The sequence below is a fragment of the Macaca thibetana genome, chromosome 2, assembly GCF_024542745.1.
Source record: "Macaca thibetana thibetana isolate TM-01 chromosome 2, ASM2454274v1, whole genome shotgun sequence".
In the NCBI taxonomy this organism is placed as follows: Eukaryota; Metazoa; Chordata; class Mammalia; order Primates; family Cercopithecidae; genus Macaca; species Macaca thibetana.
The window spans coordinates 123,379,347-123,392,489 of NC_065579.1; the positions used below are offsets into that span (position 1 = coordinate 123,379,347).

Below are 13,143 nucleotides of genomic sequence, written 5' to 3' on the forward strand. Positions count from 1 at the left end.
ATATGAGATATTATCATTAGAGGAAGCTCAGGGAATTAGACAATGTACAAGTTCTCCTTGTACTATGATATGGTTTGGCTGTGTCTCCACCCAAATCTCATCTTGAACTGTAGCTCCCATCATGGGAGGGACCCAGTGGGAGATAACTGAGTCATGGGGGTGGGTTCTTCCTGTGCTGTTCTCAAGATCTGATGGTTTTATAAAGGGCATTTCCCTCTGCACACACTCTCTTGCCTGCTGCCATTTAAGACATACCTTTGTTCCTCCTTTGCCTTCTACCATGATTGTGAGGCCTCCCCAGCCATGTGGAACTGTCAGTCCATTAAACCTCTTTCCTTTAAAAATTACTCAGTCTTGGGTATATCCTTATAGTAGCTTGAGAACGGACTAATACATACTATTTTTAAACTTCTATGAGTCTAAAATTATTTTAAAATAAAAATTTTTTAAATTCAAAAAGCTGGCCAATGATGTTAACAGTCAGAGTAGCATTTACCTTTGGAGAGGGGGATGGGGGTAGAGCCTGGAAGGGAGCCTGAGGTGCGCACGATGTTCTATTTTTGGACCTGGGTAAAAGTTACATGGGTGGGTTCACTTTTTCACAATCCAAACTGTACCTTTTTCTGTATGCTTGTTACATATTTTAATATATGTGTATTGTTTTTTAAATGTGTTCCCCAAAAGACATTTTTATTTTTTAGAGATGAGGTCTCATCATGTTGCCCAGGCTGGCCTTGAACTCCTGGGCTCAAGGAATACTTCTACCTTGGCCTCCCAAAGTGCTGCAATTATAGGCATGAGCCACCATTCCTGGCCTTGGCATGGACGTTTGACCTTAAAAATTAACATTATGTAAGTAACCTATGTGACTTTGTAAGTGAATAAAACTCAGCAATTGTGAGTTAATAAAAATGGATTTTTGAGCTGATTTTTTCTTTCATTAGCAAACAGTAAGTACTATATCTACTATTATAAACACATATTTAATTCAGATGCAGCTGAGGGATTCACTCGGTTTCTGTCACTTCCCAGAAGCTCATGCCAAATTATGTACAAATGAAGTAACATTTTCCATTTGAGAGTCCCCATTAATATCTGCAAGTGCCAAAAATAACGGCAAATATTTCTGAAACAGATATGTTAAAAATATCTTACCATGACTGCAGAGGGCTTTTGCGCTGACCTTCAGACATCAATGTACGGATGTCAAGTTGACAGTGCCCTCCAATTTCACCACGCTGGAAAAAGTCCTCCTTAAATCTGGTGTAAAACAAAACATTAAGGAGAGTTCAGAAAATTTCTTCACGACCCAAGCACGTGGGTTGTAACTAAAGAGGGTTACCAACTTCCAAACTCAATTTTTTAAAAGAATTCAACTATTTATAATAGAAAATTTCAAGTGTATATGAAAGTAACAGAATCATATCAGGACCTAATGTATCTACAACCCAACTTTGCGATGCGATCTGAGTCATCCATCCCCCATCCATTCCCCAACCCCTCTGCCATATCATCAAAAACAAATTCAAGAAATATCCCTTCAGCCAGACCTGGTGGCTCACACCTATAATCCCAGCACTTTGGGAGGCTGAGGTGGGGGGATCACCTGAGCTCAGGAGTTTTAGACCAGCCTGGGCGATGCTGGGAGACCCCATCTCTTCAAAAATTAAAAAACTAGCCAAGCTTTGTGGTGCACTTCTGTAGTCCCAGCTACTTGAGAGGCTCAAGTGGGAGGATCACTTGGGTTTGGGAGGTCACAGCTGCAGTGAGCCATGATTACACCGCTGCACTTCAGCCTGGGCAACAGAGCAAGACCCTGTCTCAAAAAAAAAAAAAAAAAAATCCCTGGATCTGAAAATATTTCACAATTTATATTAGATGTTAACATTAACCACTTAAGTACCTGTCATGATTTCTCTTGATGTTTCTTAAATCAAGGTAGAGATTGGTTGCTCTGCAGTACTGAAGATAACGGGAACACATCAGACTTGAGTCACTCTGAAGGTTGTGTAAAAGAAAAAAGTAACCATAAGTATTAACACAGCAAAGACTCACCCAGACTTGCTGGACATGTTGACAGCATGGATACCCTCACGTTCGAACCACACGACGTGACAAGGAAAGCTCTCCAAAGACTGCATCTGCTGAAGGATATTTTCTTCTTCCCAGCTGACCCTGGCCAAGCACACTTTTGCCAGTTTCCCACTTTTAAGGTACTATGGAGAACTCCCAAACAATCTGTCACCTCAAATTTTAAAACCAAGAGCTGTAGAGGTGGCTCAGTTCAGTCCCCTTTAAAAGAAAAAAAAGCACCCAGAAACAGTACTACTACCCCCACAGCTACGTGAAAAAGCAGCTTTCAAAAGCAAGCCAAAAGAAACAAGGAAAAATGCACACGTAAGAGACATTAAAAGCGGGGAGGGAAGTTTGCCAGTTTTAATAAGAGGTACTTTCTGCAAACCGTAAAGCTTGTGGGAGCCTCTATCTCAACAGCAACATGAGGGCAATATTTTCTAAATAATTGAAGAAAGGAATTGAAGAGTCAGCTACCAGAGTCTGATTCTATTTCAACCAATCTGGGTTGTGCTGAGAGCTTCAAAAACTTTTATCTGCTCTGGGTTTTATTTATCGATTTAAATGTCATTTTCATTGTTTTTCCCATAACTCCCAATGAACACAAAGCCTTAATCTTGACCTGCATGGCGTTTTGGAGTCTGTAGTTGGTAAAAGATTGCAATGGACTGAATGTTTGTGTCTCTGCCAAATTCATATGTTGAAATTCTAACCCCCAATGTGATGATATTGTTTAGAAGCCACCCAGTCTATGGTATTTTGTTATAACAGCCCAAACAACTAAGACAAGGATCATACTCTGCTAGCACAAAGCAAATCAAGGTAAATCTTAGCCAAAAGAACATTCTACAAGCCATCTTGAAAGAGGCGTGCAAGATAGGGGTTGTCATTCTTCTCTTGCCTTTTCCACGTGAACAGCTAGACTTGAGCCAAGTGTGCAAGACAGAACAGAACTCTGTTAAAGATACCCTGCAGCCGTGCAGTTTAATGGCATGCCTCACATCCTCAGGCCTCATTCTCCTTGCTAGAATGCTCAAAGCTCTATGACGTGACACCCCCCAATAGCTCTATAAAGCATATAATCAGTTTTTGAATGTGAGTAAATTAAAAAATATTTTAGGTCCCCAGTGTGGTTGGAGATTGGAGACCCCTGAGATGTTAGAGACTCAGGGTTCAGGATCATTGAGTTAAAGAATAGTGTACCTTAATCGTAAGTGCTTACAACTTCACCAACCTTTAAAAAATAATGCTGAGCCCTTTGCTGGGAATCAGGCCCTGCTGCACTGAGCATTTTTATCTGCAGAACCTCAGTTCTTCCTTACCATATACTACATAATGGGCATGGCTTTAAGGCAGAGGAAATTGAAACAAGGAAAGCCTAAGTACCTTGTCCAAGACTCAGGATCTGAGTTGTAGTTGAGAGCCTGCTCTTGTATTTACTACCCCAAACCACCTCTGGACAACGTGTTTATCTGATCCACTGAGGTACAATATGGTATGGTTGAAAGTAAACTGGAAAAAACCTGCATTTTAATCCTAGATGTATAATTAACTCTAAAGGGCAGCTGTGCAGTCTTGGAGAAGTTGCTTAACTCCTCTGAGGATCCTGTTTTGCACACTGATAAAGTGGCATCAGTAGTATCTGCTATAACGCTTATGAGCATCAAACCAGATAACATACATAAAAGCTTTCTGCAAACTGTAAAGCTCTGGGCAAACATAGAGCGGTATGGTGGTATTATATCATCTGTCCCAAACTATCTGAGAATAAATTTGTAAAGATGCAATTTATCAACTTCTCTTCTTTAGCATATGTTTGGGGGAAAGATTCTAAACCTAAAAATATTTCAACTGTCTTAAAATATGACTATCTGATAAACGTGGGATAAGGAGGACAGGGTTTCCAAAGGAAAGAGAACAACCTATTTAGGAAAGTTACATAAAATTCTAAGCCAATAACTAAGTGAGAGTGAGGAATTCCTTTCATAGTGCCGTCTATCTTATTTTTACATTACAACCTAAATGATAAATATTAAAAATCAATAATCAATAAATAACAAAAATAAAACAGCTTGGTTGGACACAGTGGCTCACGCCTGTAATCCCAGCACTTTGGGAGGCTGAGGTGGGCGGATCCGTTGAGGTCAGGAGTTCGAGATCAGCCTGGCAACATGGCAAAACCCTGTCTTTACTAAAAATACAAAAATCAGCTGGGAGGGGTGGCACACGCCTGTAATCCCAGCTACTCGGGAGGCTGAAGCAGGAGAATCCCTTGAACTCGGGAGGCAGAGGTTGCAGTGAGCCAGGATTGTGCCACTGCACTCCAACCTGGGCAACAGAGAGAGACTCCGTCTCAAAAATAAATAAAATTAAAATTAAATAAACAAGCTTATTTAGTAAGGAGCGAAATACCCACCGTTTCCTTAGGCTGACAGAGCACATGCATCTCCTCCAGCCTCTCTCTGGCATATCCAAAGTCAGCCTGTTTCCAGAATATGTCCTCAGCTGACTCAAGAGTGTCCGTCCTATTTGCAAACAAAAATATTCTGTGGTTTTTTTCTTTTTACTTTTTTTGGACCTTGAATTTTTATTCTAAAGGTTAAAATGCTAAAGGTTCCTTATTACTTTAATTTTGTTACAGTATACTATCATCATAGTTTTTCCAAAACTATGCTTCACTATATGAAATTGCCAAACTAAGTTATTTACAGAATTATTCCCTTATCATAAAAATATGTAACAGACATGTATGAAGTTATCCCCTGAAACTGAAGACAATGATGCATTCTTAATTACTATGTTTTCTTTACCACATTAACACTGCATGTATTAGAAGTACTAATTACACTTAATTCTCCCAGGAAGAATCAAGAGGAAACCATCCATTTATCTTTTTAGTATGCACTGGGGGAAAACATCATCTATGGTCCCGGCTGTTTCTCCCTCTGGCAGAGGAAATGACAGATATTCCTATCCCAGTGTGCAATAGTCAAGTTGAATTCATGACTGTGTAAGCAAATTAATATCTAACTGAATTACTATCTAAAACCAAAAGAATCCAGCTAGAAATTAGGGCATCAACATACACTGTATAGAAAGAAGAAGACTTGAAGAGGGTATTCCATATGGAAACTTACCATCCCATGTCGACATAGCTGCAAACTGGGTAACCAAACCTGAACTCTGGTTTACAGGATTTCTCATAACCCCAGCAGTACTTTAGCTTTTCTAGGTGTTTCTAGAACATAAAACTTACATTGATTTCCCTTCTTCTGACATTTTTCCATTAAGAAAACAAATCATTATAGAGCATTCATATTTACCTTTTATAATATGTCATCTTATCATAATAAATTTAAAACTTACAGTTAATTCTAAAAAGAGCAGTCTCAAGGTTCTTAACAATCCTCCTTCCTTATCACCCCCACCATATCTGTCCCCTAACCAAAAGTCTGGGCTTTACCTAGATGCTCAAAGACCACTTGAATTTGAATTTCTTGAAGTAGCTTAAGAAACTGCCTTTCTCAGTGAGCAAGCAGATTCTAAAATCAGTCCCTAAAAGACATATAAACTGGAATTTGTGCTACCAAAGGAATCACAGCTAAAGTGAATGAATCAGCAACTTTACTCAGCAATCGAGATCAGCAGAGACCCCACAACACGTGGACAACTCTGCCACCCTTGGGAACCACCCAGCTGCTGCTGGACAAGGAGCTCAGAATGCTCTTCTGCACGGCCCCAGGAGCGATGCTGGTCTGGTTCCCAAGTCTGCTTTTCCATATGCTTCCTGTGCCAGCACCATGGGAAAGGAAGTGTCTCACAATGCCCAGCTTTGATCTCTGAGGCCCTGTGAGATGTCTTAATGGGCTCCTATTTGAGACCTTTCCAACTCCTCTAAAACAGAAAGAAAGCCACAGTAACAGGCTTAATTATGTGGAGTCAGAGGCTGAGGTGTCATTACTGAAATTAAGTGCTAAGCGATCCTCTTATGTGCCATTTAAGAAAGAAGAGGTGTGAAATTCTTTAGTTACTTTAAACAAGATGTTCTTTCCTGCATAAAATCTAATTGCTTCTTTACAGAGTTTACAAATAGTAAACTTGTTTTAGAAGTGATTTCGATTTTAAATTTCTCTCTTACGAATGGGACATAATTTTAAGCAGTTTAGTCACTTAGAAGTATTATATGAAACTGAAACAATGATTAACTTATACAGTGACAACCAAAAATTAGAATTCTACCTTCAGCTTCAGGTTATAAAGCAGAACCAGTAAGCCAGCCAAAATTGCATCCTCATAAAAATAAGGAAAGAAGAAATAATACCTACCTTATATGGACAAAGAGAGTCTTTCTTACAGACAGTGGCAATATGCCTATTGTTGTGCAAAAAGAAGGGAATGTGCTCCTCCGGCAAGCGGATACTGGCATAGTTATACAGAGGTTCGCCTGGAATGCTGTGAGTGTTAGGAGGAGCTTCATTCTGATCACTCAGTGGGACTTCATGAAGTAAGACTCCAAAGACAAACAACATTAACATAGCAACCTGCAAACCTAGAGATCAAATTGAAGACATCTTTGTTAACAAATTTCCTTTAAAAGCCAAAACAACAACAACAACAACAACAACAAAGGGTCAAGAGCTAAGTATAATTACAAAGCACTTTGCTATCCCACTGTGTAATGTTCCTTTGTTAAATTTTCTTTTAGCACTTGCTTGGTGCCAGGCACCACATTAGCAAATGGGTATACAGAGGTGAACAAAACAAGAAAGAGCCTGGCTCTCATGGTGCCTTTAAACCTAGTACGACTGTCGTAAACAAGCAATCAAATAAATAAACAACTTCAGCGGATGACTGGGCCTGTGACTCAAACCAACTAGGGGCCAGCAAACTTTTCCTGTAAAGGAGAAGCAGTAAATATTTTTGGCTTTGCCAGACATAAGATCTCTGTGACAACTACACAATGCCTCTGTCCAGAAAGTAGCCATGGTCTATTATAAAAGAAAGGATGAGGCTGTGTTCCAATAAAACTTTATGGCCGGGCGCGGTGGCTCAAGCCTGTAATCCCAGCACTTTGGGAGGCCGAGACGGGCGGATCACGAGGTCAGGAGATCGAGACCATCCTGGCTAACACAATGAAACCCCGTCTCTACTAAAAATACAAAAAAATTAGCCGGGCGAGGTGGCGGGCGCCTGTAGTCCCAGCTACTCGGGAGGCTGAGGCAGGAGAATGGCGTAAACCCGGGAGGCGGAGCTTGCAGTGAGCCGAGATAGCGCCACTGCACTCCAGCCTGGGCGACAGAGCGAGACTCCGTCTCAAAAAAAAAAAAAAAAAAAAAAACTTTATAACTTAAAAAAATTATGGAAGGGCTTGAGAGGATCCAGTTTAGTGATACGTGAAATAAAATAAAGCAATATGATAGACAACGTAGCATGGTGGTTAAGAACCTGAACCTTTAAAGCTTAACCACCTGGATTTGAATCGCAAATCTGCAGCTTCCCAGCTGTTAAGACTTGAACAAGTTACTTAACCTTTCTGCACCTAAGCATTCCTCATCTGTAAAATGGAAATAATAATAAACCTTCATTGTAGAGCTGTCGTGAGTTAAATGAGTTAATTATTGGTAAAGTGTTCAAAACTATCTGGCACACACTAAATGCTATGGAAGTGTTTATTAAGTAACTGTTTAAAGCCATGTGGGGCAGAAAAGGGGCCCAAATAACATTGGAGCTGAGATCTGAATGATGAGTAGGGGAAAAAGCATCGGTGAGAGAGCAAAGGGAGTGGGATGGCTCCAAACAAGTGTGTGTCTGCTGAATAAAAAATTATAATCACAATCAAGGTGTGAGAACAATGTTCCAGGAGCTCTTCTGAACCCAGGATACAGCAAAGAAGGTGCAGTCATGAACTAAACTCATTGCCCTTATGAAGCTTACATGCTAGTAGGTATAATAATCAGCTATGATAATAGCTAAGACTTAGAAACTCCAGGAGTGATATTAAGCAGTCTGCGTCAATGACTGCGCCCTTAAACTCTCCCTTCACGCCTCTACATTGTGAACACTGACAATGGTCACAAACCTCACTGCACTTCTAACTCACCCAGTAAGTGTTAAATCTCTTAGACCAGATTTCTCCTATATATCCCAGACAATGATCCTGCCATTCTCAGGTCACTTTAGTGGGCTCTTTGTTCTATTTTTTGTTTTGTTTTGTTTAAGTGGTCTTTCCACTGGATGACAGAGTCTTAATATACATTGGATGTTCATCAGCTAGGACTGCTGTTTCCTGGGTCATGCCGGAAAACCCATGTTTTGAAATTAGTCTTCATTGATTATGGGCTGTGAAGATGGAGCCTTTAGAAACAGACTGCAGGCCCAATGCGGTGGCTCATCCCTGAAATAGCAGCACTTTGAGAGGCCGAGACTGGCAGATAAGCTGCTTGACTCCCTGAGTTTGAGATCAGCCTGGGCAACATGGTGAAACCCGGTCTCTGCTAAGAATACAAAAAATCAGCTGTAGTCCCAGCTGAAGCGAGAGGATCGCTTTAGCCTGGGAAGTCAAGGCTGCAGTGAGTAGTGATCTCGCCACTGCACTCCAGCCTGGGCAATGCCAGGGAGACCCTGTCTCAAAAAAAAAAAAAGAAAGAAAGAAAGAAAAATGGAAATTGACTGCTATGTTCCATCAAACCTCAAGTTCCAAGGCCATGGAATTCTAAGTGAACAGTGGGGACACCCAGAAGAAATCCATTTTCCCCCATTTTTCCCCCCTGGAGTAGTTAAGTACTACAGATTTTCACTTTGGCAACCCTCAAGAGTATGGTGTTATCTGCTGTAAATCTGATCTGAATTATAATAATATTTTCACTTGGGGCTTTTACCCAAGAATGAGTTGACAGTAGTGTTATAAAAATTTAAAAACACATATTCATAGTAACAATGACTCTACTTAAAATAAAAATATTTACCTCTTGAATCCTCAGAACCACTCAGAAGCTTCTGTGATGTTTCAGGTCTCTAAAACCTGTCAGAAATGAAACATATTACCTTAAAAGGATGCTAAAGTAAACTTGATCATTCAGGTGATGTTGTGAATTAAAGGAAATATTAAGAAAGAAAATAATGTAACGGGATAACCCTCAGCCAGAGGGCCTGGCCGGTGGTGCGCTTTCTTTTCCTTAATGAATACCACACTGCTAACCGAGTTCACAGGCACCACCCCCAACACAGCAACTCTGACCAGATTCCAATGGGGAACAGGAGGAGGTGGCCCACTTTCTACAGGCATCCACTGGAACTGGCCAACAGGATAGTTAATGGATCAAACATTCTCAGGAGCAAACAACTGTCCCATTCTCACAGCAGTAATCCCCGTTGGCTGAATCACAGTGCTACCCACCTAGAGTGGCATGCCTGAGGGTTCCCAGGCCTTCCTATTTTTTGAATTGTCCTTCCCGGTAATAAAGTCATTGTTATGACCCAGCCCTGACCCTTGTTATCCAAGTCCATTGTCCTCCAGTGAGCTCTGGCCATCACTAAACTCACCGATCAGTTGAGAAGTAACGCTCAGGCGATGGAAAAAATCTAAAGACGCAGATCAGAAAGCTGGCTTCTGGCGACGGCATGTACCCACTTGCATAAGGCGGGTGGGGGTGGCTGCCGGGCCTGGTACAAAGCCTTCCTGGTGTCAGTCCTCCTGCAAGGCCCGCGGGGATGGGTGGCTGCAGTCCTCCAGCACAGGGACGCTTTGGTGGCCAGGCTACTTTTCCTTCAGCTCAAAGCAGCTGGACTCACTCCACTCCAGAAACCCTTGATTTGATTTCCACAGGCCTAATGAGGGAGGAAAAAAGGGAAACATCTGAAAGATGATGGATAGGAGGCAAAACCTGGGGCTGACACAGTGGGCGAAATGGGGCAATGTTGCAGAGAGACAAAGCTTGGAAAAGTTTAAAGAAGGCAGTGGGCAAATGCAAAGTTCAAGACGTGAGACTCCGAATGACTCCTCAACGGCTGGCCCCCACTTGAGCCAAAAAGTCTCTCGGCGGGTGCCAGGCAGGGCTCAGGAAGTGCTCGGCTGCCCGAGAGCCCAGCTGTCCGCTTGAACGTCAGTCCCGGCCCAGGGCTGAGGGGTCAGCGGCGAGCGCCCCGCCGCGGCTGAGACGACGCGCTGGGGTTCTGGACCGTAGGTGCTGCCAGGGGCTGCTTTGGGGGTGGAGATCTCCCGGGGCCGCCGGCCACCCTGCACCGCGGCGCCCCGGGTCCCCAGCGCGCCTGGGAGGGGCCCCAGGGAGCGGCTCCGCCCCGGCTGGAAACCTGGTCAACGCGGCTAGGGCCCGGGGCCCGCCTGCGCTCCGGACGCAGGGAAGGGGCAGTGCGCCCGGGGCCGGGGAGGGCCAGGATCGGCTTCCGACGCCCGCCTCCCAGCCCGCAGGGAATGGGAAGGCGCGGGCTGAGTACGTGCGCAGGCTATAGCCCTCCGGGAAGCCGCGCCGGGAGCTGGAACCACCCGGGGCAGGAGCGGCGCAGAGCGCGGCCGCGGCGGGAAGGAGAGCGGGGGAAGGCTCTGCAGACTGCGGGCGAGTCCCACCTGGAGCCGCTGCAGCCGTGACTATCGAGGAGGAGGCGGAGGAGACTGCGGCTGTTGCAGAGGAGGGAGTCGTCATAACCGGCTACTGCCGCTCACCGGAAACCTCGGGCGCCGGAGCTGGGCCAGGGGGCGCCAAGGAGCAGCTGGGACACCTTGGCCAGCCGGCGCCGTGGGCGGGCTCGGGCCCCGCAGAGGCAGGACCGGACGACACCCCGGAGGGCAGGGCACGGGGTCCGACGCGCGGAGCGGCTTCAATCCGGCTAGCGGCCTGGACCCGGAGAGCGCGGCAGGGAGGTGCTCAAAGTGAGGGAACCATCTGCCTTTCGTGGCGCTCTTCCGCGAAGGTTGGCGCGAGTCCGCCAGCTCCCTCACCAGGGCCGGAAAGACCCGCGGCACGTGCCGGAGCCGGACGCCCATGTCCATCGCAGCAGCCTGCGCCTTCTTGAGCGAGAGCGTTAAAGCGCTCAGAGGATATTAGGGCCTGGTGGGTAGAAAACCTGACTCTTCTGCTTGCACTGTGGCGGATTTTTACTTTTGTCTTATTTCAGGCAGAAATTGCCCCCCTAACTTCCACATTTCAGGACTGAACATTGTTCACCGAATACACTTTGTGATGGTGAGGATACTTTGGAGCCAACACACATTTTAAAAGCAGTATAGTTTTACCTATCTGTAAACGCATCAAGTTCAAGTACTACTCTGTGGAGTTTAATTTTTATGGTTTTGTTAATTTACTTTATTACTGGTTATTTATAATTATTTGAACTCCCATTCCCCCATTGTCTTTTCCTCTAAACTCCCCCAGGCCTACTATTCCATCTGCAGCACAGTAGAGTTGATCATTAATGACTAAAGTTGAACTGATTATATGAAGGTGATGCCTTCAAAATAAACATGCTCAAATGCATCAAGTCACCAGAAGTTAAGTAATATCATAAGGAAACAAGTTTGTTTCCAAAGGCTTACATGCTTTTTACGTAATTTTTTAAAGTAATGTTGTTTAAGAATTATTACAAGTTCCATTAGTTACTTGCTAAATTAGGAATCTTATCTGGATTTTTTTTCAGATAATAACAGCAAAAACATATGTGGTGGTTAACATGTGCCAAACATTATTCTAAAGCACTTTACAGTATTTATTTATTCTTTTTATTAAAAAGATTTTGCCTCTAAGGGAACTGTCAGAGGTATGTGAACCAGAGCAACACCATCTTAAATAGGAGCTGAGTAAAATGAGGTTGAAACCTACTGGGCTGCATTCCCAGACTGTTAAGGCATTCTAAGTCACAGGATGAGATAGGAGGTCAGCACAAGATACAGGTCATAAAAACCTTGTTGATAAAACAGATTGCAGTAAAGAAGCCGGCTAAATCCCACCGAAACCAAGATGGCCATGAAAGAGACCTCTGGTAGTCCTCACTACTACACTCCCATCAGCGCCATGACAGTTTACGAATGCCATGGCAGTGTCAGGAAGTTACCCTATATGGTCTTAAAAGGGGAGGCATCAATAATCCACCCATTTAGCGTATCATCAAGCAATAACCATAAAAATGGGCAACCAGCAGCCCTCAGGGCTGCTTTGTCTATGGAGTAGCCATTCTTTTATTCCTATACTTTCTTAATAAACTTGCTTTCATTTTGCCCTGAATTCTTTCTTGCTCGAGATCCAAGAACCCTCTCTTGGGGTCTGGATCGGGACCCCTTTCCTATAACAGAATTACTGCTCTATTATTTTATACTTTGCATACTTCACCCATCCCACACTAATAAGGACAGTAATTTTTTAAAATACTTCCTCAAGCCAGGCACTGTGGCTCATGCCAGTAGTTCCAGCTACCCAGGAGGATCGTTTGAGCCCACTGAGGTTGAGGCTGCAGTGAGCCATGATTGAGACACTGCACTCTAGCCTGGGCCACAGTGAGACCCTGTCTAAAAAAAAGAAAAAAGCTGCCTCAGCCTGCTTGCTACCATCCTGTTTTTATCACATACAAAAAGGTTCAAATTAGTATGACGTGTGCATAGTACTATTTTATTATTATTATTTGTAGAAACAGGTTCTTGCTGTGTTCTTAGCACTTACTTCCAACTCCTGGCCTCAAGTGATTTTCCAGTCTCAGTCTCCTAAAGTGCTGGGATTACAGGTGTGAGTCACCATGCCTAGCTACATGGTGCTATTTTAAACAGCTACATATTGAGTGGTCATTCAGACTTACAGGAAACCAGATATGACAGACTTGAACATGAGATTGAGTCTCTCTTACTGCAACAGCCATTCTCAAATAGAATTTCTCTCCAAAATATCAATGTTAGAATTTAAATTTTCTTTGAGTTGACATAAAATTTAAATGGCTACTGATAGAAGGTTGGTTGAATAAACTATGGTTTATCCATAGTGTAAAACTATGCATGCATAAAAAGGAATTGAGAAATATCTCTATACACTACAGGATATTGAGTGGGAAAAGAATATGTAATATGTAAAT

The 13,143-nt window shown here is 43.3% G+C and overlaps 2 protein-coding genes across 7 annotated transcripts in view; one reads left to right on the forward strand and one right to left on the reverse strand.

Moving 5' to 3' along the window:
- The window catches only part of EOGT (EGF domain specific O-linked N-acetylglucosamine transferase), a 40,696-nt gene extending 29,957 nt beyond the window's left edge, over nt 1-10,739 (reverse strand). For 3 of the 5 annotated variants that reach the window (XM_050781297.1, XM_050781296.1, XM_050781293.1), the window contains exons 1-8: nt 10,658-10,739; nt 9,616-9,900; nt 9,039-9,094; nt 6,399-6,622; nt 5,211-5,311; nt 4,490-4,598; nt 1,904-1,998; nt 1,156-1,260 (exon numbers count right to left, since the gene is read on the reverse strand). In XM_050781297.1, the coding sequence (XP_050637254.1) occupies nt 1,156-1,260; nt 1,904-1,998; nt 4,490-4,598; nt 5,211-5,311; nt 6,399-6,608 (620 nt within the window). In that variant the 5' untranslated portion in view covers nt 6,609-6,622; nt 9,039-9,094; nt 9,616-9,900; nt 10,658-10,739. Of the gene's footprint in view, nt 1-1,155; nt 1,261-1,903; nt 1,999-4,489; nt 4,599-5,210; nt 5,312-6,398; nt 6,623-9,038; nt 9,095-9,615; nt 10,367-10,657 lie in introns of those variants that run through there. The other 2 variants (XM_050781294.1, XM_050781295.1) reach the window with 2 other exon arrangements.
- Nucleotides 1-13,143, forward strand: part of ARL6IP5 (ADP ribosylation factor like GTPase 6 interacting protein 5) — an 808,776-nt gene that overhangs the window by 705,820 nt on the left and 89,813 nt on the right. The window lies entirely within an intron of this gene.